This window comes from Phoca vitulina, unplaced genomic scaffold (genome assembly GCF_004348235.1).
Source record: "Phoca vitulina isolate PV1807 unplaced genomic scaffold, GSC_HSeal_1.0 scaffold40, whole genome shotgun sequence".
NCBI classification, from domain to species: Eukaryota; Metazoa; Chordata; class Mammalia; order Carnivora; family Phocidae; genus Phoca; species Phoca vitulina.
In genome coordinates, this window is record NW_022589743.1 from 993672 (window position 1) to 1017901 (window position 24230).

General features: G+C 36.6%; 1 protein-coding gene across 1 annotated transcript in view; it reads left to right on the forward strand.

Annotated features, from left to right (window-relative positions):
* Positions 1-2422: 2422 nt before the first annotated feature.
* IKZF3 (IKAROS family zinc finger 3) overlaps positions 2423-24230 on the forward strand; it is an 86924-nt gene continuing 65116 nt past the window's right edge. Inside the window, exon 1 of the mRNA XM_032429223.1 lies at positions 2423-2502. Coding sequence (XP_032285114.1) covers positions 2496-2502 — 7 coding nt within the window. The 5' untranslated portion in view covers positions 2423-2495. The remainder of the gene's footprint in view (positions 2503-24230) is intronic.

The following is a 24230-nucleotide window of genomic DNA, read 5'->3' on the forward strand; positions in this document are numbered from 1 at the left end:
AACCAAATGAGTAGTAGTTGTTTGTTGAAAGTACCCCTCCATTCTTTTAAAATAAACTTTTAATTTTAGAACAGCTTTAGATCTACAGAAAATTTGTGAGTATAGTACAGAGTTCTTGTGTACTCCCACCTAGTTTTTCCTACTAATGACGTCTTACATTAGTATAGTACATTTCTCACAATTAATGAACCAGCGTTGATACATTACTATTAAATAAGGCATATACTTTATTTAGATTTCTTAGTTTTTACTTAATGTCCTTTTTCTGCTCCAGAATCCCATCCAGACTCCCACACTACATTAAGTCATCATGTCTCCTTAGGTTCTTCTTGGCTGTGAGTTTCTCAGACATTTCTTTTTTTTGATTATCTTTACAGTTAATGAAAATTTTGATTACATTACCTGACCTTAACTGGTTAGGTACTTTGCAGAATGCCTCTCTATTGGAATTTGTCTGATGTTTTCTCATTATTCTACTAAGGTTATAGATTTTTGGGTAGAAGACTATAGAGATAAAGTGCCATTCCCATAACATCATATTAAGGGTACATACTATCAACACGTTTTATCACTGTTGATGTTACCTTGATCACCTGGCTAAGGTAGTGTTTGTCAGATTTCTCTACTTGAAAATTACTCTTTTTCCCTCCCTTACATACTGTACTCTTTGGAAGGAAGTCACTATGTGAAGCCCACACTAAGGAGTAGGGATTATGCTCCACCTCCTTGAGGGTGGAGTAGTTACATAAATTATTTCATCCACCTACTTTTTATCTGTTCTCCTAAGTACCATTCTCTGGAGTCTGAAATACTCCATTTTGAACTAATTATTTACAGAGTAGTAACACGTTCCACTGCTAAGTATAATAACAGTGTTTACATCCTTTTAACAACCAAATAACTATTCATCCTTAAACCATCCCTGTGAAATTTTACAGTTCCTCTTCTGCTACTTTTGATGTGCTATTTTTGCTTTTAGAAACTAACAAACAACAAATTTCCCCTTTCAATACTATAATTAGACCTGGTGTTTAGAGTATTTCTCCAAAATTGATATTATCCTGTAGAACTCCAACCCATACAATCTACAGAGATACTACCATGGTGTCATGATCTTAAAACAAAGCCAGTGCAAGTTATTTACTCATTAAAAAATATCACCCACCACACATAAATGTGTATGTATATAGATACACACACATATGTTGGCCTTCTATACCAAGGCATATTTAAAATAAACTAAAATTCATAAATTACAACATGGACACTTTAACTTGTAAGTGTGGGTTTCTTCTGATATGGTCTGCTGAAGCACAACCCCCCAAACTTAAGTCTGAATTATATTTTTATACAGTAACAATATAATTTTCTAACAAGGGTGGAAGTGACCTTTTTGAGCATCATTCACATGTTGTCCAATTCAACACAATGGATATCTTTATAAGGATTCACCAGAACAATGTCCCTTAGACTTCAATGTAAAGAAAAAATCTGCTTTTGAAAACTTGTTATACGGGCACTTCCCCTTTCCTTTTCCTATAGTCAAATTTGTGCTTTACCTCTATAAAGCAGGAAGATATTAGGGAAAGATGTTGACTGGTATGTTTCTGTGCAGTAACATCTTTGAGTTAATTTTACTATCTTATCACACCCTCCCCTTAGCTCTATTTTCTTTACTTACTTTTCTGCTATATGTATGTATATGTATTTTTGTAAGCTGTCTCAGATCGTACTTGGAAGAAGGCAGAGTAGTAGAAAATAAACACATAAATAAAGTGCACAGTATTTTGTGAGTGGTGGCAAGCAGTTCCCAGAAGGGAAAACAAAAGTGAGAGAATTTTTGCTTCCCGAAATGAAAAAATTGAGTTGATAAAAGTGCCCAAATCCTTTTGAACTGTCTTAGAATTTTCTGAAAACTTGGACCAAGAATTATCATGTGAAAAGAAAAACAGAGAAGAAAAACATAATACTTCGAATGGAGTGAGTTCTCTTTGACGGTATTCATGGCTATCATCCCCGAGTCTAGACCAAAAGTTCCAGATCTTTTAAATTTAAGACAAACCTCTTTGAACTTAAACTTCTAAGAAAACAATCCAGATCGTCCCTCCCCCCCCCCCCCCCCCCCCATATATTACTCTCCCATCCATTATCCTTCTCCAATAGACACTTTGGGACAATTTACTGATGCGCCATTTCCATCCTATCTGGTTCTCGGGTTTGACATTCAAAAGGGGGCTGGAGGTGCGGAACCTCGGGAGCTCCGCGGCGAGCGTGCTTTAAAGCCGCCGCCAGCCAGCGCCGCTGTAACCCCGCGCACCGGCGGGTCGCCGGCTCCTGCCCCTTTCAATCTGCGCCGACGCGGCGGCCGGATCCCGGGGACTCCCCGCGCCGGGAATCTCCCGCCAGCTGCGCACTGCGTCCCGGCGACGGCAGGAGCACGTGGAGCGGCCGGGTAGCCAGAGCGCAACTCCAGCCCAGCCCAGCCCGGCGGCGAGATGGAAGGTGAGCCTCCAGCCCGCTTCTTTTCTAAGGGGTCCTTGAAAAGCTCGACCGGTGCACGCAGCAGAGAGAGTTCCTTCTGAATCTCGGTTTTGCTTCTATTTATTTCTTTTGTCAAAAGTAAATATGAGGCATTTCAGAAGGCAAAGCGTGTCGGTTCTCAAACATCTCTCATACTGCTCCCCCCCCAGCCCCCACCTAACTTTGGAAAGTGATAACTTCTTCTCAATTTTATGTCTTAGGGGTTGTCAGACATGAGGGGTCAACTCTAAGTCTGCAGAGGAAGAGTACTTATGGGGCGTCCCTGAAATGGCAGCAAACCTGGGTTGGAATCACTGAGCCTTTTGGATGCTTTTTTTCGTCCACGGCCTCAGTGTCCATTGGAATTATGCTAATCTGAGTGACTTCTTTAGAATGAAACGTGACAGTTTTTTTTTTTTCTTTTTCTTATAAGAGTAAATGCTATCATATGGGAAAGGTAAATTTTTAAGTGGTTGGCACTGGTGGTTCCCTTGGAACTCTATCTTCTAATGATCCTCTCTTTACCCAAAGCAAAACTCAGGCTCAATTAAAAAATTTCATTTGAATTAATTTTGAAAGTCGTGAAACTCCTCGCTTCTCAAAAAATTTCCAGTATATACTTACTTGGGATAACTAAAATTTCACACTACTATTGTAAACTTATCAGTGGTCTTTTCAACAAGTGTTTGTAAAACCTTGAAAATGGCAGATGCTTTTCAAGTTGGGGAAGGTGGTGATATTTCGAAGATCAGAATTTGGGGGAAACATATTCTTTCTCTTAATAAATGAGATACTGACACGTAATAAAAATGTTAATTTGATAAATATTATGAATAGCATGGATTTTTTCATAATAATCGAAGGATCTTCTGTTGCCAATGAACCTTGATCTTTGGCAACTCTAAGTCTAGAGTATATGAATTTATTTAAATGTGATTAAATACTTTGGGACACAAGATACAGGTGGTAGAGCTTTTTTTCCCCCCCACAGTCTAATTGCAATATTGTGGTCCTGAATCCTCAGTTTGTACATGGCTATGCCTACAATTTTTCTAACTGCCGTGGCCCATATAAATTTTTTTTTCTCGTAGAATGCCAAACAAGTCAATGAACAGTATGTGTTTAGTATGGATATGGAAACTTAAATGGCCATTACGAATAATGCTTCAGGTGTTTTCTCTTATGAAAAACTATGCTGTTAAATTTTAAATTATTGGGGTTTTAGAACTAGCTCTAAAAATTGACATTGTGAATATTTAAAAATGGTTTATGAAGTGTAATTGTTAACATGTAAAGGTCTGGTTGGCCAAGAACAGGAAAAAAACTAGGTCACTGTACATTATGAAAAAATAATTTAAAAAATTCTCATGCTTTAATTATTACAGATGAGTTGCTGAATTTATTTTTGTGAAGTTTAAATCAATATCCAACACTATTTTTTCTCAATCATTTCAGTTCTCCAGACTAACATACAGAATAGTGTAAATCCGTGGAAACTAGAGTGTTTCCCTGTAAATGTTAATACTCCTGAATTCATTTAATGTGAAATAAAGAAATTATTAGCTAAATAGCATAATTTGGGATAGTAATGCCCCTAACAAGGACTTTTAGATAAGCCTGAATAAAAACTGTCTAAATAAGAAAGGAATGAAAACTTGTATAGAATTTGAGTTAGAACGTACAAACTATAAATGGAAAGAGATGGAATATAGAATACAGGCAGTGATCAGTTGTGAGTTTAGGTGTCTAGATTAAATTCATAGGTCTATAGAGATGGATGGTATATAGTATGCTTAATGCAAAAACTTCAACACTTAAATTAAAAAATACAATTTAAAAAAGATTAATGATGTGAATTTGGCTATTCTAACATCAGGTCCTTGAGGACGGAGTAGTTGATGTAGTAAAATATCTAGTTCATTATAGCCACCTGAGATTGACTAACTGGCCCATGTGTTTGATATTTAAAATATTTTTAAAATTATCTTGACATTTTGGCCTTAATATACAGAGATTTGAACTACTGTGTATACCTCTCATTTCTTGGCAGTATGAGAAAGCAGAATACTTTATGGAATACCTTTATTTTCTGCCTAATTGTGGTCAAATTAACATGCTACAGTTTATTGTGAAATGTGAGCCTGTTTAGTCATTCCTTCAGCATATAAAATCTTTTTTAAATTCATTCTTCAACAAACGTTTACTGAGACATTCTATGTGTGAAGATGTAAGATGAAATAAGCTTTTGAAATTGAAATTTTGTCATGTAAAAATGAAAAGTTAATACATATAAATCAGGAGCTATAACTTTTTTCTTTTCTCACAATCTGTAATCCTAAATATTTTCTATCCAAAGACTCTTGATGTTGCTAAATTTTATTTGTGTTGTAATAACAGTAGTTCTTCTATCTGTTACGGTTAAGAAATGAGGTGGTTCACAAATACGAATTTCATAGGTATTGACATGTTTCTCTCATTTAATATAAAACCTTTCTATTTAAACAATATTGGATAGAGATCTTCCTAAGTGTATTTATTACACAACCCCCTGTCTTATAAGCAAGGTACACAAAAGATCATTTTATCTTGTGACCCTGGGTTACTATTCTAACCATCAGGTGATGTATTATTATTCTATAATATATTCTCATAGGGGTTTTGAACTGTGCAGAGTTGAATGCCTCCACACTAGATATTCCAGGGTTATTTGTCTCCTTCTTGATGTCAGCTTCTGCTTCTTACCACATGGCTTTTGTGGAAGCCATTTTTCATTTCTAAGTCCCTTTCTATGCTCTGGATGGTTGAGTTTTACAGAGATATAGCCTCCAAATGGTGGAGTTTACTAGCCCTCCATTATGAGCATATGAAGGATGAAATGGTAAAGTTCAAAGGAACAAAAGCTACAGAAAGGCCACAGGATCTTGATAGAACATAATTTTAGAAAATTCCTGTTTGTGCTTCCTATGATCCAACACGGGATTTCACACTTCCACGTCTTCACTAAAGTCTTCAGCCCATTCTTTACTTGGTTATGCCTACTTATCCTTCAAGAATCTGCTCAGGCATCATCACCCTGAAGGCTCTGCAGATGCCCTCCTTTTGATGACCTTCTCTGATGCCTTCTGGTGGTCACCCTACTGGTCCCTCACCTTCCTCCACCTAAGCTAAGTGACTTTCCTTTCTGTGCATACTTCTGTGAATTGTATTGAAATTATTTATTGATTTAAATATTTATTCCCCCCACTGGTCTTTAAGCTTCTAGAGGGCAGAGAATATGTCTTATTTTTGTGTGCTCAGTACCAGGAATAGTTCTTGGTTCATAAAAGACCTTCAGAGTTTGTTGCCTTCAATTAAGAAAATAATGCTGAAGGGATGCCTGGGTGGCTCAGTCAGTTGGGCATCCGCCTTCGGCTCGGGTCGTGATCCCGGAGTCCTGGGATCGAGTCCCGCATTGGGCTCCTTGCTCGGCAGGGAGTCTGCTTCTCCCTCTGCTTCTGCTGCTCCCCCTGCTTGTGCTCTCTCTCTCTCTCTCTGACAAATAAATAAATAAAATCTTTTTAAAAAAATAGTGCTGAAAAGCAATTTTTGTTATGTTTATTATGACTTTTTATTTAATTTTCATGAGTAGGAGATTGGTGCTAGCAATTCTTTGATAGGACTCAGAAAATTTTAAAAGTACTTAATTAAACAATATAACAGAAAAAGAAAGCCAAGAAAACAAAAATGTTACTGGGTATTTTTGGCTAAACTATCCCTAAAGTCAAATCTTATCTATTAACTTTATATTGGTAGATTTCAGGATCACATATTAGTCCATTAAAATATGGATCAAATATGAGCAGAAATTTGCTTTCTCAATCAGTAAGATATAGATGATACCATAAAATTAGCATACAACTTTCCAGTGATACTTTTATAATACATTATTGTAAACTTGTCAGTATATTAACTGTATATATTCACTTATGTAGGACTAAAAGATTATTCATAGATCTTTTATCAGACGTCCAGTGTTAATTGGCTCCTGACTCAAGCTGTAGTTCTAGACTATGTATGAGAAGAACTGAGAGATTAATACAGAAACCTGCCTGTAGTAGGTGCTCAGTAAATGACTTTTTGTGCTAAGGATTCATTTATTATTTTGAAAAGAGATCCTAAACATCACAAGGACATAGAGATCACTCTGTTATCTAGCCTTTTAAAAATACAACTTTTTAAAAACCATAAGGATGACTCTAAGGTCTTTTGAATCACCAAAAAAAAGGTGAAATAATGAAACAATAATTATATCTATCTTATATGTAGATTATTTTATATATGATCTATGTATAATTATTAGTTATTATTACTATATAATTATCAAAATACTTTAATCCCATGATTTTGAATGAGATTATTTTTCAGCATTAATTGAAATCTGCTTTCTGCATCCAAAATTAAAGTTCTTAAGGTCCAAAGTGGTGTAGAGTAAATCAAAATAAAATGAAGTTGATACCGTATTATAGTTCCACTTAGGAGAGGTAAAAAAAAGTAGGTGTTTAATAATGGATATGAAACAGAATAAAATCTATTTATGGAACAATACTCTTTACTCACTGTCAAAGATTCAAAATCAGTTTACCTCCTAACTTTTTATATCAATAGAATTGGCAACATATCACAAATTGTATTTGTTAATGTATGTTCTTAGAGCTGAAATTTTTGGCACATCAAATTTGTAGGTTTATACAGGAAACTTTTTTAAAATAAAAGAAACTGAAAATATTTCAGTAGCATCACTGATGAAACAATATAAAGCTATATTTTCTACTTGTAACTCTTAATTATCTAAAGATTACTTAACTAGATTTATTGCTTATTTTGGTTGTTAATATACGTGTAGCTCCTTCTAGACTGTCAGGTCCCAAAGTGTAGGCATCTTTTTATCATCAGCCCATTCCTCAGCACATAGTACGGCTACAGTCATATTAATTGAATTAATTAATGAATGAGTTGCCTGTGTGTTTGGTCATTTGATTATTTGTTCAGCTTTTAGGGTAAAGAGAGTAAGGAAAATAGTGACATTGAAACTAGTTAATTTTGCTGGCTAATTTGTCAAAGGTGTTAGTAAAGGTTTGGTAGAAGAGTTTGGAATGTTTGCTAAATCCAACAATATGAATACTACCGTATTTTTCTAATCCAATATTGGCTCTGCTCTGGGCAAAGTAATATAGTGCCTTCTAACTTTTGGATTTGTTTAAAATTTTTGCTACATTCTTTATTTCAGTGAAGCACGGCACTTTCCACAATAAACCATTTCTTTATAACAGATGTTTTGATTCTTTTTTTTTTTTTTTTTAAAGATTTTATTTATTTATTTGAGAGAGAGAGAATGAGAGACAGAGAGCATGAGAGGGAGGAGGGTCAGAGGGAGAAGCAGACTCCCTGCTGAGCAGGGAGCCCGATGCGGGACTCGATCCCAGGACTCCAGGACCATGACCTGAGCCGAAGGCAGTCGCTTAACCAACTGAGCCACCCAGGCGCCCCAGATGTTTTGATTCTTAAAGTTGACAACATATTTCACTTAATTTGAGTTCTCTATCACAGCACCATCAGTTCACTTGCAAAGTGGTATCTATTTGAAAGACTATTAACTTATCAGAATATTTGGGCACATCAGAATAGTTTCCTATAATAATAGTCATATAGAGTCTGTGGATATGAAAAAAATATCATGCTCACAAACCTATAAATACTTTATAGATATGGAGTTACATCATAGTTGATACATAATAGCTCCGGTCTGAAAACTGAAAGTTACTAATTTTTATATTTAACAATTAATCATTTTTGCTATCATCTGCCTTCATCTCTGTAATTAGGAAATCACTCACTAATACTCATTAATAGTTGATTTTATGCTTGCATACGATGTAGACAGTACCACAGATGTGCATCAGAGGCTAACTTGATTTAAATTTCATTTGACTTTCATGAATATCATTTACCAAATTTTAATGCATTGAAGATTATCATTTTATAAATTTATACTCTGACCTCAAAATAAAACTTTTTTTTTACCAACTCTTTGAAATTCTTTGAAATATTAACATTTTGTAAATGTGACGAGTAAGATTGTGGTTCTGCACTCGTATTTTTTTTTCCTGTGCATAATTGCTCATGTAAAATTATTTAAGTAAGAACATCATTAACTCTCCTATTCCCTCTATTTAACTAAGTGCCCATAAAGGCTCAGGCTAATGTGTTTGGAACATTCTTTTACCACAGTGTAGTAACTAACTGCTCAATAATAAGAATATGAGCATGGTACATCATGATTATATATTATAAATTTTTTTTAAGATTTTATTTATTTATTTGACAGAGACACAGTGAGAGAGGGAACACAAGCAGGGGGAGTGGGAGAGGGGGAAGCAAGCCTCCCGCCGAGCAGGGAGCCTGATGTGGGGCTCGATGTGGGGCTCGATCCCAGGACCCTGGGATCATGACCTGAGCCCAAGGCAGACGCTTAACGACTGAGCCACCCAGGCACCCTTATATATTATAAATTTTTAAAATACTTATTGTAAGGTTGGGTTACTTCTTGCTGATTTTTATGTTCAGAATTAAAGAATGTAAAGATTTGTTAGATATTTTTAGTGATTCAACTTTGAACAAAGATTACTTACCATCTTTCAAATTTCAGGGAATAGTTTAAAAACTATTCTGAAATAATAAGGTGAAACACTTGCAAGTGGTAACAGTTTTTATATATATGCATCTTCATTTCTTTTCATATTGACAAAACACAGAAATAATGTATTTATTTGAAGCTGATAAAAAGCTGCAAGTTTCATCTATATCTATAGATTTTTAGTTTTTGTTTATTAAAACAGCTTTATTGTTCTCATTGTTTGACCTTTCAGTAATTATTATATATTGGAACTTACTATATTGTATACTACTGAGATACCTCTTTATCTGTTTTATGTGTGGTAATCTATGTAAGATTTCATTTGAAAAATGAAGTGCCTCTTCAAAAAAAAAGTTTAAAAACTACTGGGATAGAAATAGACGCTTTTTAACTAAGTAGTCTCTGGATGCCACTGTTTAAGACTCAGCAAGTTCTGTAGAAATTATGACTGTTAGAAATTAAACCCCTGTCCCTTTGGCTCTGCAACTTCCTTTGCTAAGACTAAGCTTCCTAACTTTATTTTGGTATTGTAGATGTTATGCTGTACCGTTCAAACCTTGAGAAATAGCTGGCCCATTGGCCTACAAGAAATAGTTGTCTAAAGCAGTTGTGTGCCAGTGGATTCAAGTGAGAGAGATTATTTATAACTGGTGAAAGCCACTGATACCCTACCTCTCTTGGTTTGAGAATCATTTCAATCGGACAAAAGACTTTATGGACCATCCTGACCAACAGACTTCTGCTTGCCACCATAAAAACAAAATCCCCCAGAATTAATGGATAAAAGAATTAGGATGAGTCACCATTTTAACATTTTTCATGCATTCTAGAAATAAGATTATGAGCTTGTTTGGTAAACAATACTGCAGTATAAGATAGGTCATTGGCATTTACGAATGTAACCTGTTTTGACTCTCTGAGTGGCCTGAAGGAATACAAGAATACATGGAAATTTGTAAATGTAATGGCTTTTGTAAAGATTTAAATAGGATAATGTATATAGAAGTCCTACCTCAAATTTGAATTAGTAAGGACTGAGAAACCAGAGTACACAAGTGTATAGCTTCTATGTTAGCCTAACCAATAGCATCCGTGCACATCTTAAAAGAAATCTGGAGTTTCTCAGAGGACTCCACAGTTTTCCATTGCAAACATCGATGACCTAATGTGGCCCTATTTGTCCCAAACCTAAGCAAACCTAGGGAATTTTTACAGGTAACCTAACTTAGGGATGGAGACATACTCTGTATAATGGGACAAATAAGGATTTAAAAAGTTGATAGTAAGAATTAATGTAATGCTTATAGATCTTGTGGCTAGTACTTTATACAGTGACACTGATATTATATGATGACTCCTTGAGGTATTCCATGGTCTGCCTCACAATTCAACAAGAATTTGGATGAGATACACAAAAAAAGACAAAAATTTGTTTTTATCAACAGAATACCGTTTTATAAAAAAATCTTATGTGGGACAGATGCAAGTGTGATGTTCCAGTTGAGAGGAGGGTGAGAGCAACAGACTACTGCTAGGCTTACCTAGCTGTTGGCCCTTTCCTTCTCCTGACACAGAGTGGTACCTATGGCAGCCCTCTGGAACCCTGGAGTTCCATAGAACACATTTTCAAAACTATGGATTCAGACTGTTTCATGTTTTTTTTGTACTGGTAACCCTGTATCTAGACCTACTTCCTTCAATCCATTTTGAGGATTGCTGCCAGAATGATCTTCCTAAAATATCAAGTTACTCCCCTACTGAAAAACCATTTTAAGAGTTTCTTAGTAGGGGGCGCCTGGGTGGCTCAGTCATTAAGCGTCTGCCTTCAGCTCAGGTCATGATCTCAGGGTCCTGGGATCAAGCCCTGCGTCGGGCTCCCTGCTCAGTGGGAGGCCTGTTTCTCCCTCTCCCACTCCCCCTGCTAGTGTTCCCTCTCTCGCTGTGTCTCTCTGTCAAATAAATAAATTAAAAAAAAAAATCTTAAAAAAAAAAATCTTAAAAAAAAAAAAAAGAGTTTCTTAGTAGGGCATTTAAGAAAATCCACAATGTAGCTTCAATATACCTTGCCAGTGGTGTCCTCTGTCCTCTAATGTTATTCTGGACTGCTTAGTGTTCCCTGAACATGCATTACTTCTCCTAACTCCCCATTTTTCTAATGCTGTTCAAACCCAATAAGTCCAAAAATGAACTCCTCTCTCCAACTCAAACCAACTTCTCCTGACTTCCCAACACTGTTAATAGCACCACAATCCCATTGAAATCCTTATTCATTCATTATGTTCTGTCGCACATGCCATTCCTTTTAGGAAGCCATCCTTCATTCCAGGTTGGAGTTTTTCCCTTTTTCTGACACTCAGTAACATTTTATATCTAATGGCTGCCAGAACCTAACTTCATTTTATGGAAAAATATTAAGTGTTTTTGCATGGTTTCAATACAGTCTAAATTGCCTAAGAATGCAATTACTATATAAGTGAAGAGAAGATGATTCTTTGTTATGTTCAGAGCCAAGTCTCTTTTGCCATTATTGATTCAACCTGTATCCTTCTGTATTTTTAGGTCTTGCATTCATGGTGATTCTACAAATATGTCTGACTACCTTATTATTATGTTTTCTAAAATAATTGTGCTGGTATACTTACCTATTGAAATACAGATTATTTTATTATCATTTTTCACCTTTGTATGACAGTTGTGGCTTTATTAAAAGCTTACAGGGGTGCCTAGGTGGCACAGTCGGATGAGCCTCCGACTCTTGGCTTCAGCTCAGGCCATCATCTCGGGATCCAGGAATCAAGCCCCTCATCGGGATTCGCACTCAGGGCAGAATCTGCTTGGGATTCTCTCTCCTTCTCCCTCTGCTCCTTCCACTCATGCTTTCTCCCCCCACAAATAAATAAGTAAATCTTTAAAAAAAGAAAAAATCTTACATGTATGGGTAGGTTATATTTAATTCATGATGATAAAAGAGGTATTATAAAATATTTTTTTAAAAAGGGGCACTTCTTGGGCGCCTGGGTGGCTCAGTTGGTTAAGCGACTGCCTTCGGCTCAGGTCATGATCCTGGAGTCCCTGGATCGAGTCCCGCATCGGGCTCCCTGCTCGGCAGGGAGTCTGCTTCTCCCTCTGACCCTCCCCCCTCTCATGTGCTTGCTCTCTCTCATTCTCGCTCTCTCAAATAAATAAATTAAAAAAAATAAAAAATAAAAAGGGGCACTTCTTTCCAGATCATTGGCTGTGTGGGTCAGGGTGGCCTGAGCTGGGGGTCCAGTGCTGAGATGCTTCAAAGCCTTGTTAAAAATGTTGGGGTCCTCATGAAACCCTACTATACCAAGTTTACCAGGGGATTTGGGTAGGAATGGGGTTGATGGGCTTCATCATTTATAAGATCAGGAGTGCTGATAAAAGAAGTAAAGCTTTGGGGCGCCTGGGTGGCTCAGTCGTTAAGCATCTGCCTTCGGCTCAGGTCATGATCCAAGGGTCCTGGGATCGAGTCCCACATCGGGCTCCCTGCTCTGCGGGAGGCCTGCTTCTCCCTCTCCCACTCCCCCTGCTTGTGTTCCTGCTCTCGCTATGTCTCTCTCTGTCAAATAAATAAATAAAATCTTTAAAAAAAAAAAAGAAGTAAAGCTTTAAAAGCTTCAAGTCTTGCACGTGCTCATGGTCATCGTTAACCAGCTTTACTTGGAGTATACATCAGATGGCACATCATTCTAGCTGTAAATCTCAGAAGCTCTGTTAGATGGGAACATGGAATATCGCTGTACACTTGCAGATGTGTTGTTTCCTTTGTGGTGTGAATAAATATAACCATGAGGTGCAAAAAATAAAATAAAAAATAAAAGGGGGACACTTGGCCTTGGTAAGGTTGAAGACCGCTCTGAGTTTACTATACTGCAAGAGAATAGCCACAGCCTAAATAAGATAATATGTATGAAAATCACCTTGCATAGTACTAGACACAAAGTTGAGGTCCAGCAAATTTTTATTTTAGTTCATAAATCATTTACAAGGATCCTTTAGACCCTTGCTAATTTAAATATAGTCTGTGGACCAGCAGCATCAGCAACATCTAGCAATTGTTACAAATGCAGAATTTTAGGCCAGACGTGCTGAATTAGAATCTGCATTTTAACAAGGTTCCTAGGGAATTCTTGTGCACATTAAAGTCTTATAAGCATTGCCCACAGTTTGAAAAGTATCAGTGCAGCTTATCATCAGTCTCATAGCACACGTTGGATTAGTAGTGGTGGATCATCTTTATATATGTGTTTAGAATATGATTTTTATTTAAATGCTGATTTTAAAAGATAGTTGAATAACAAAAAGTTTTATAACATTCATTTTTAACTTGTTTTGTAATACATTTATAACACAACCTAATCCAAAAATCAGAAATCTTCATTCATTATTCATATAAAAAATATTTATTGAATGCCTATTATGTATGCAAAATATTGGCAATACAATGGCAAACAAGATAGGCAGTGCTTTTGCTGCCATTGAATTTATAGTTGGATAAGAAAGACAATAAATAAGTAACAAATGAAATAATTAAAATTATATAAGTGTTATGAAGGAAATAAAAAGAGTGCTAATATGGAGATTAATGGTCAGGGACATGGTTGGTGAACCTCTCCTCTTAAATACGGGGTTTGGTTAGAGATAGAAATTTGGTCATCTTCAGCACATAGATGATATTTAATGCCATGAGAATGGATGGGATCAGCTAAAGAGAGAATGTATCGTAAGAAGGGGGCTCAGGATTGAGTCCTGAGAAACATCTAATTTATGTGGGGTCAGGTGGAGAAGGAAGAGCCAGCAAAAGAGAAAGAGCAGCCAGCAAGATAGGAGGAAAACCAGAGGAGTGTGGTATAATGGAATTCAAGAGAAGGGAGTGTTTCATGAAGGAGTAGGTGGTCAGCTATGTTGAATGTTGCTGAAAAATCAAGTAAAGTGAGGGAAAAAATTGCAAGTTGGTTTTAGCAACATAAAAGTTGCTAGTGACCTTAACAAAAGTGGTTTCTGTGGAGTGGTGGGGATGGATACCAAATTAAAGTGGTTAAAGGAGGGATGGGAGTAGAGGAAGTAAAAATGTGGATACAGACCATTTTCCCCAAAAGTTTAGCTAGGAAAGAAGAGAAATAAGTGGGGTTGTTGCTGGAGAGAAATGTGGATCAAGAGATTTCATTTGTTTTGTTTTCCAAAGACGAATGACACTTAAACTATCTGTAGTCTAAGTTTATTTAAAAAAAAAAAAAAAGTGTGCCTGGGTGGCTCAGTTGTTAAGCATCTGCCTTCGGCTCAGGTCATGATCTGGGGATTCTGGGATTGAGTCCCACATCAGGCTTCCTGCTCAGCGGGAAGCCTGCTTCTCCCTCTCCCACTCCCCCTGCTTGTGTTCCTGCTCTCGCTATCTGTCTCTCTCTATGTCAAATAAATAAAATCTTAAAAAAAAAAAAGCCTCAGAAGAAAAGCCAAAGTCCTTAAAAACAAACAAACAAACAAAAAATACTCCAGGAGCGAAATTGAAACAGATCTTTTTTGGGGTGCCTGGGTGGCTCAGTCGTTGGGCGTCTGCCTTCGGCTGGGGTCATGATCCCAGGGTCCTGGGATCAGGCCCCGCGTCGGGCTCTCTGCCAAGACCCCAGTTATTTTATAACAGAAACTAGATATTTTGCAGTTATAAAATGAAAGTCTCACTTGGAATATGTTGGATTCAATTATTTTAGCACATTTTTTTAAAGTAGCAATGACATGAAATGCCCATTCTTCCTTTTCTCTCTACATGCTTGTTTGGTGGCATGTGATATCCATGGTAAAATAAAAATGTATTTATTTTTCTACAATTTTAGAGTAATTGACCTTTCAAAGAAAATAACACTAGATGTTGCATTTGTTATTTTAGACCTGTGCCCAACAATCTATAATTTTCTCATTAGACATTTAATCTAGGGGAAAATAGGGTATTTTATTTAAAAAGAATAAGGTAGGAAAGACTGGAATGGTGATGTGGGCTGTATTTGATCTGGTGTCCCTAAAGAAGTAATCTTGCTATTTCTTGACTTTTACTTTAGCCCAAGGTAGAAAGGAAGGAAGTATTTCATGGTTAGAGGAATTACTCTCATGTCATATCTTCCTTTCTCCTCAGTCATAGTCAACTGAAGGGTTTGAAATAACTGACCTACTTCTAAAATTTATAATCTATATAGGAGAGCAACTTTAAAACATTGTTTAAATTCTTTGAAACAAAGGTGCAATTCAAGACATGAATCCTGCTTCTCTTCTTAATGTGACTCTGACATTGTACCTTTAGACAATTATGTGACTTTGTATTTTTTGTCTTTCTTTGTGTCTTGAATTTTGTGTGTATAATCGGGAGAATAATAAATGCCCCTGCACCTGTTTATCTTGCAGAAATACTATGAGATAATATGAAATCTCATTTGCAGTACTGGACTAAGTGCTTGATGTCACATTTTTGGAGAGCCACAAGCAAACAAAACCAAGTTCATAAGAAAGCTCTCATGCCATTATTATGGACTGAGTGGTAGCAACTGAATGATAACTTATCCTGTATGTTTCCAGAGAGCTAAACTAGGACCTGAAATGGACATTTCAGGAAATTTGAGTTCAGCTATATTTAAGGAGGAACTTTTTTAACCGTTAGAGTTTTTCTGAAACGGAAAGGAATAACATTCTGTATTACTGGAAGTGTCTAAGCAGAGGCTGTGCAACCCAAATAGGGGGATGTTGGAGGAAATTCAGGGGAAGGAGAGGTAAGATAGCTAAGATAGCCACTCCAATTCTGATATTCTAATTTCATTGGTTATAGAGGTCATTTTTCATTATACGTTATACTATTATACTATACATTATATTATTCTTGTGGTGGTAAGATTCCAGGAATGATTTTAAGTGGTACTATTAAGAGAACTGGTGAAAGACCTTTCAGAAATAGTATCTCATACCCCTGTTGCGTTGCCACATTTACAGTACCGACTGTTATTGTTGCAAATGAACACATTTTTGTAGTCAGTGACTCAATTTCCAGAGGTTTTAGTAAGAAAGTAAAAGTGAACATTTTATATAAGAGAAAATATTTTTTAAAAAGAGGCATGGGGATAGGGGAGTCAATTTACCGTTATGAAGATAAAAAGGAGTGTCAACACTGAGAGACAGCTTTCTGGCAGCTGTCAGGCACCAGTGTTGTTGGCAGCTAGCAAACTCAGCACAGGATTTTTTCTAAGGTTTAACATTTAGCTCTTCTTTAGCACCTGCACTTTCTACCGGGAAAACAGACCAGTGAATAGAAACCTGATTTCTGAAACTAAGAACAGAATTTTATTAGCTGGTATTCTTAATTGAATGATAATGATACTATAGTATTAAAATAAAGGCAAGTTTACAACCATTTGAGTTAAAAATATGATTATAAATTTTGTTGCTAATGTAAATATTTTGTTTTGTTCATAGATAATTTATATTAGAGCTAAGGGTAAAAACCTTCACCCGCGAACTTTGATGAATTCTCAATTAACCAGACTGCTGCTATTTCCAAGTTTAAATTTTATTTGTAATCTACCCCCTTTCATTTAGCAGTGCATAAAATGCTGGAATCTCTGAGAAAAATCTCGGTATCTTAACAAAAAATTCTAATGAGTGAAATTGTTTTAAAAGGCATCTTTGTCGGGGCGCCTGGGTGGCTCAGTCGTTAAGCGTCTGCCTTCGGCTCAGGTCATGATCCCGGAGTCCTGGGATCGAGCCCCGCATCGGGCTCCCTGCTCTGCGGGAAGCCTGCTTCTCCCTCTCCTGCTCCCCCTGCTGGTGTTCCCTCTCTCGCTGTGTCTCTCTCTGTCAAATAAATAAATAAAATCTTTAAAAAAAAAAAAAATAAATAAAAAAAAATAAAAGGCATCTTTGTCAATGAAAAGAGAATCTGAAGGAATAAAAACAAATTTGAAATTGTCATCTCTCAGTAAACCTATGATGAAGGCTGGTTTTCAATACTGGTAGAAAATAATTTGGAATTGCTAATAAAGCTTTGAAATTCTAGAGTCCTTGAAAAGCTACAGAAGAAATAACCTTTAATTTTTCCAGTCCAATACATTTGTCAGCTATCTCAGTAATAGAATAATTATACCTTTTATAAGATTTGTTATTTAAGACATAAGATGTCAGTGGAAAACACATAATTTAATTAAAACATATCAGGAGAGTAGTTATTTAGTTGTGGGAAGGGCAAGAGGGCAAATGATAGGAAAAGAGTGTTTGCTAGGGTTTTCTGCTAGATTATAATTTTAGCTTTTAAATGAGATAAGAAAAATAGTTTTATTTAATGATAGCAAAAAATCCTAATGGTAATATGATGCTAAGTATATATTTGTACACATATATATAAGTATATTTTTTTAAATACTGTATCTGGGGGTTTGGCATCAGGTGGTGTTTTGTTTTTGTTTTTTGTTTTTACCCTCCAAAAAGTCACGTTAATGTTTCAAACAGTATGAAAGGTGCTGTCTCAGTGCTTTATATCTTTGATTACTGCATTACTGGAAACCACAACTTTTTCCTGAAATTCCAATTACAGGAATTTTGGAAATGTTGGTAGAAGATGGTCATAGTTTTTTCCTGGTATAGTATCTTTAAATTTTGCTTGATATTTAATTTTTATATGTGGTTTGATTTACTTTTTTCCTGATCCAGAGTTTTAATGTTTGTTTTAAAGAAATAGCTTTGCAGTGGTATCCCAAGCAATAGCAAGATATTCTAAAATCTAGAGCAGTGCCATTCAGTAGAACTTTCTGTGATGATCGAAATGTTCTTATCTGTGCTGTCCAATATAGTAACCAGTAGCCACATGTTCTGTTAAGTACTTGAAATGTGGCAGGTGTGACTGAGAAACTAAATTTTTTATTTTAATTAATTTACATTTAAAGTTAAATCACCACACGTGGCTGGGTGGCTACTGTATTGGACAATATAGTATTAGTATTAATAACAGATCTAGAGTAGGGCTTCTGTAAAGGACCAGATAGTGACTGTTTTAGGCTTTTTGAGTCATACAGTCTCTGACATAACTGTTTGACTCTGCCATTGGAGTACAGAAGCAGCTATAGACAGCACATAAATGAAGCAGTTTGGCTCTGTTCCAACAAAACTATATTTTTGTACACTGAAATTTGAATTTCATAATTTTCAAGTGGCATGAAACAGTATTCTAATTTTTTTTATCCATTTAAAAATGTAAAAACCAGCAGAGGGAGAGGAGGAAAAAACATAAAAATCCATTCTTATTGCACATGCCATACAGAAACAGGTGGTAAGTTGTAGTTTGCAGAACCTTAATCTAGAGTGTCCATAAGGATCGATGATAGAGATGTAAAAATTCATGTGATCATTCAATAAATATTTATTGAGTGTCCATCGTGAGTAAGCACTATTTTGGGACCTGAAGATACTGCAAAATAGCAATAAAAAATACAGACAAGGGGTGCCTGGGTGGCTCAGTCAGTTAAGTGTCCAACTCCTGGTTTCAGTCCACCTTGGACTCTGTGCTGGGCATGGAGCCTGCTTGGGATTCTCTCTCTCCCTCTCCTTCTGCCCTTCCCCTCCCAAATATATGTGTATATATGCCAAGTAGTGACAATGAAGAGATTTTATGAAGAGAAATACAGGAGGGTTAGAGAAAAGAACATGACAATGGAGGATGACATTTAATTTTTTAAATTTTTTGTTAAGTTTTTAATTTTAATTCCCCTACAGTTAACATACAGTGTTATATTAGTTTCAGGTGTACAATATAGTGATTCAATAATTCTATACATTACTCATTGCTCATCATGATAAGAGTACTCTTTAATCCCCATCACCTGTTTCACCTGCCCCCCCCCCCCCAGTAGAGGATGATGTTTTATATAGAGTAGTTAGGTAAAGCTTGTTTGGTAAGGTGACTTTTGAGCACACACCTGAATGAAGAGAGGAAGTAGGGCCCCATGGTGATCTGGGGAAAGAGCATTCTGGTCAGAAGGAAAGGTAAATGCAAAATCTTGAGGCGAGAGTATGATTTACCTATTCAAGTAACAGAAGAGATGTAGAAAATAGAGGAGATTTATACTTAAACAAAATTAATCCACTTTGGAATTCTTCCATCATTAGCACCAGTTAGGTGTAAACATCAGTACAGGAAACTATATTTATTCCAAAAGCAATATAGGGACCCTTCATTCTTAACTTTTTAGAACATTCTTTTGGAAAATATTTTAAAGCTATGTTGATGGCCAACATATTAAAAAGACCCAGTAGACCCCATCAAATGGAACGTTTCTGAGGGTTTTTTTTTTATAATTTTTTTATTGTTATGTTAATCCCCATACATTACATCATTAGTTTTAGATATAGTGTTCCATGATTCATTGTTTGTGCATAACACCCAGTGCTCCATGCAGAATGTGCCCTCCTCTGAGGGGTTTTTTTGACTAAAGTTAAAGAAATTACAAAATGATCCATTAAAAACTGAAAAGTTTTTGCTGTACTTAGAAATATGTATTTTTAAAGATTTTATTTATTTATCTGAGAGAGAGAGAATGAGAGAGAGAACATGAGAGGAGAGAGGGTCAGAGGCAGAAGCAGACTCCCTGCTGAGCAGGGAGCCCGATGCGGGACTCGATCCTGGAACTCCAGGATCATGACCTGAGCCGAAGGCAGTTGCTTAACCAACTGAACCACCCAGGTGCCTTATGTACTTAGAAATATTTAACAGGTTTCTCGTCTTCAGTTGGAAATTCCTTCACTATCCACTACCGAGTTTCATGGTTTATGAGGACCTTTAAGTTTAGGTGGAAAAAATGTACTTCAATCTCTTTTGTCCTTGTGTTTTATTAAATATTTTTTTAGTACCTAAGGATAACATCCATGTAGCCTGATTATAGATGGTTTTAATGTCTCCTGTAAGTTCTGAATACTAAGGTAGTCAGAATCTCCTTTTTCCCTTAGAAACTGTACTAAGTTGTTTCTGGTGTTATTTACAGCACACAAAGGCTGCTTGAAAAAATATTGAGAGCTATTTAAATGTCATTGTCAGAGAATTTAAAAGGTTCAGGGGGCTGGGACCTTTTTTCCTTTAGGTCACCAAATCAAAAGCCATCTTGCTCTGTAGTAACTAAAAGATATTTTCACATGAAGGTTGTTTATGTGAAACCTTTGAGCTAGTTTTCTTTCTTTTTTTTCCTGTTAAGAATCCCTTTAGTGTGCAGTTAAAAGTTTCACATTTAGTTTTTTTTTTTAACTTTTTTAAAACACTATCAAACTTACAGAAAAGTTGTAATACAGTACAAAAACTTATTTTTTCAGAAATTTGAGACTAAGTTGCTGACATGATGCCCTATCACCCTTGAAAACTTTAATGTACTAAAGTGTACTTCGCCTACGTAATGTAAAACAACATCCAAATCAGCAAATAAACACTGATACATTACTACCATTTAATCCGCAGACCCCATTCATATTTCGCCAGTTGTTTCTACAGTGTTATTTACTGCAGGAGGAGTCAGCTCAGAATCACACATTGTATTTAGTTGTCAAGTCTCTTCACTCTCCTTCAGTCTGGAACAATTTCTTAGTTCCTCAGTCTTTCATGACCTTGACAATTTGGGAGATTACAAAGCCAGTTATTGTGTCAAGTATCCCTCAATTAGAGTTCATTTTCTCATGGTTAGATTCATGTTATGTGTATTTGGCAGCAATATCACAATTATCAGATGGCACATAATTTTCATTTGTCCCATTACTGATGATGATCACTATGTTTAGTTACAGTGGTGTCTACCAAGTTCTTCACTATGTAGTTGCTCTTTTCATCTTTGTAATAATAAATAATTTGGGAGAAGCACTTTGAAACTATATAACTGTTCCATTCATCATCTGACTTTCAGTTTACTTACTTACTAATGTCAATATGGACTCATGAATTTCCCTGTCTCAGATTTGGCCAGTGGAAACCCCTTCAAGATGATTTCTATATCCTTTAACATATCCTCTTCATTTTGTTAGCACCTCCTTGCTTTGTGACGCAACAAAATGTTCCAGACCCATCTTATACTTTTCCCTGCCCCAACCCTGGAATCAGCCATTTCTCCAAGGAGCCTGGTTCCCTTAAGTGGAGAATGATATTTAGAAGTTACTATCTGGATGTCAGAAGTTGTAGTGTCACTGCTCCCGGGTGCTCTTAGTGGACAGGGCTAGGGACTGTATGTATGTATATCCATACATACACATATACACACATTTACATCTGTATTTTATATCTGTTATATAGAGTAGAAGTCACGGGTTCATGCCATACCTTCATTTCCAATATACTACCACAGGGTTTTGTTTTTGTTTTTGTTTTGTTTTGTTTTGTTTTTTTGTATTTGTAACTCCCTTCTCTGACAGAGAAAAATCTGGCTCTTAGCCTCTTTATATAATCAATCATCCATTGCCACTATCATCCCTTCCTCAGCACAGATATTTTTCTTGCCTCATTTGGGTTCTGACATCCTGTACAATAGCTACTGTGCTATGTGGACACTCTTTTCAACTGCTCAAGCTCTGACACCTCCATGCAAGGCTGTCCCTAATATGTAGATGCCCTCTTCACTCAAGTTCTGATACTTTACACTGGAGCACCCCTGTGTATGGAAGCTCTCCCCACTGTCCCCATGTGGGTGCCTTGCTTACCCCACTTAGACTCTGAAAACCCACACCAGACCACCTCTATGCATAGATGTCCTATTCACCATGCTGAGGCTCTGTCTCATGCTAAGCTGTCCCTTATCTTGGATACCCTCTTTATTTCTCTTGGACTCCAGCCTTCCAAGTCAGGCAATTCTCCTGCCTGAATGCTCTCTAGCCTACTCAGGCTCTGATTTCCCATTTGTCTGCCTTCCATATAGAATCCCTACTTAACCTCATTCAGACTGCCCACCCCATATGTCATACTCTTCAGGCTAGTTGGTCTCCAGCAGGCTTCCTTGGGCTCCCTTCCTTCCTTGCATAGATATTGCTCTCCCCCATCTTAGGTTTTGACAACCCATACCAGGCTGCTCCTTTGTTTATTTTAAAAATATGTGTATTTTCCCTGCCTATATGCTTTGCTGCTGTCATCTAATGGATAATATGTTAAAATTTTAAAATTAAAATAGAATATAAGTACAGTGACTATATTTTTCAAAACAAAAATTGAAATATGACCAGATAGGGGCACCTTGGGTGGCTCAGTCATTGGGCGTCTGCCTTCGGCTAGGTCATTGCCCTGGGGTCCTGGGATTGGGCCCTGCATCAGGCTTCCTGCTCGGTGGAGGACCTGCTTCTCCCTCTCCCACTCCCCCTGCTTGTGTTCCCTCTCTCACTGTGTCTCTCTCTGTCAAATAAATAAATAAAATCTTTTAAAAAAATAAAATAAAATATGGCCAGATAATAGTATTGAATATTTGAAATTAGTACTGTCCTGAACAGCTTTGGGTATATGATCATCATTAAAAGAAAGAACAAAGAAGATTTTCTAGCAAGGGAGGAGTACCTCCTATTGAACCAGCCTTCCAAAAGATAACAATGATAGAATCTGGATAAAATATGAAAAAATCTATTACATGAAGGCATTGGAAAATGTCAGAACCAACCTGTTTTTATGTTTGTTTTGACCCAAGGGTAGGCACCAATTTTAGCCTACACTAGCTTAAAAAGCCATAGCAACTGCAGCAGGCTGGGAAGTAAGGAGGGAAATCTTGGCATGAAAAAAGGCAGAGGGCTTTTTTATCTATAAATTCTCTGGCTGCTCCAGATCTCTAGCTGATCCTTGAAACACATATATATGGGGTACACCCTGAGCAGCCCATCTGAGGCTAAAATATTGAACAGAGATTTATGCCTCTGCAAGAGATCAGCTTGTCCCAGTTTCCCGGGGACTATGAAAGTTCTCTGATCTGGAAAAATCCTCAATCCCAGGCATGCTGGGACATTTGGTTACTCTAGTTGCTGCTCACTACAGTGAGACAGAATTCGAGTTTGAGTCTAGGCAAGTTAACTGCATGCTTTGAAATGTAAAATAAACAAAGAAAAACTCCTATGCTCTTCAGAGGAACATAACAAAATCCAGAAATTCTGTAACATATCATTTATAATGTCCAGGGTATAATCCAAAATCATTAAGTCATATGAAGAAGCAGGAAAATGTGACCCATACTCAAGATAAAAGGAAGTCAATGGTTAACTGACCCTAAGATGACATAGATATTGGAACTGGAATAAAAGATCTTAAACAGTTATGTTAATTATACTCAAAGATGTAAAGGAAAGTATGCTTGTAATGAATTAACAAATAGGAAATCTTGGCAAGGAAACTATGACAAAAACAAAATGGAAATTCTAGAACTAAAAATTGTAATATCTGAAATAGAAAACTCACTAGACAAACTTAACAACAAATTAAGATGACAGAAGAAAGAGTAAATGCACTTGAAGGTATATCAATGAAAGTATTCAATCCGAACAACACAGAGGAAAAAAAACCATTGGGGTGGGGGGAGAACAGAGCCTTAGGGAGTTGTGGGAAAATATTACAATGTCTAACATACATGCAGTTGAAGTCCTAGAAGGGAAGGAGCAAGAGGATGGAGGAGAAAAAGTATTTGAAGAAATAATGGCTGAAAATTTCTCAAGTTTAGTGAAAAACATAATTTTACAAAAGTTCAGTGATTCCAAGTGAGGTAAATTCAAATAAAATCACACCTAGGTGTATCATAGTCAAGCTGCTGAAAACCAAAGGTAAAGAGAAAATCTTGAAAGCATTCAGAGAAAAAGAATACATTAGGGCGCCTGGGTGGCTCAGTTGGTTAAGCGACTGCCTTCGGCTCAGGTCATGATCCTGGAGTCCCTGGATCGAGTCCCGCATCGGGCTCCCTGCTTGGCAGGGAGTCTGCTTCTCCCTCTCACCCTCCCCCCTCTCATGTGCTCTCTCTCATTCTCTCTCTCTCAAATAAATAAATAAAATCTTAAA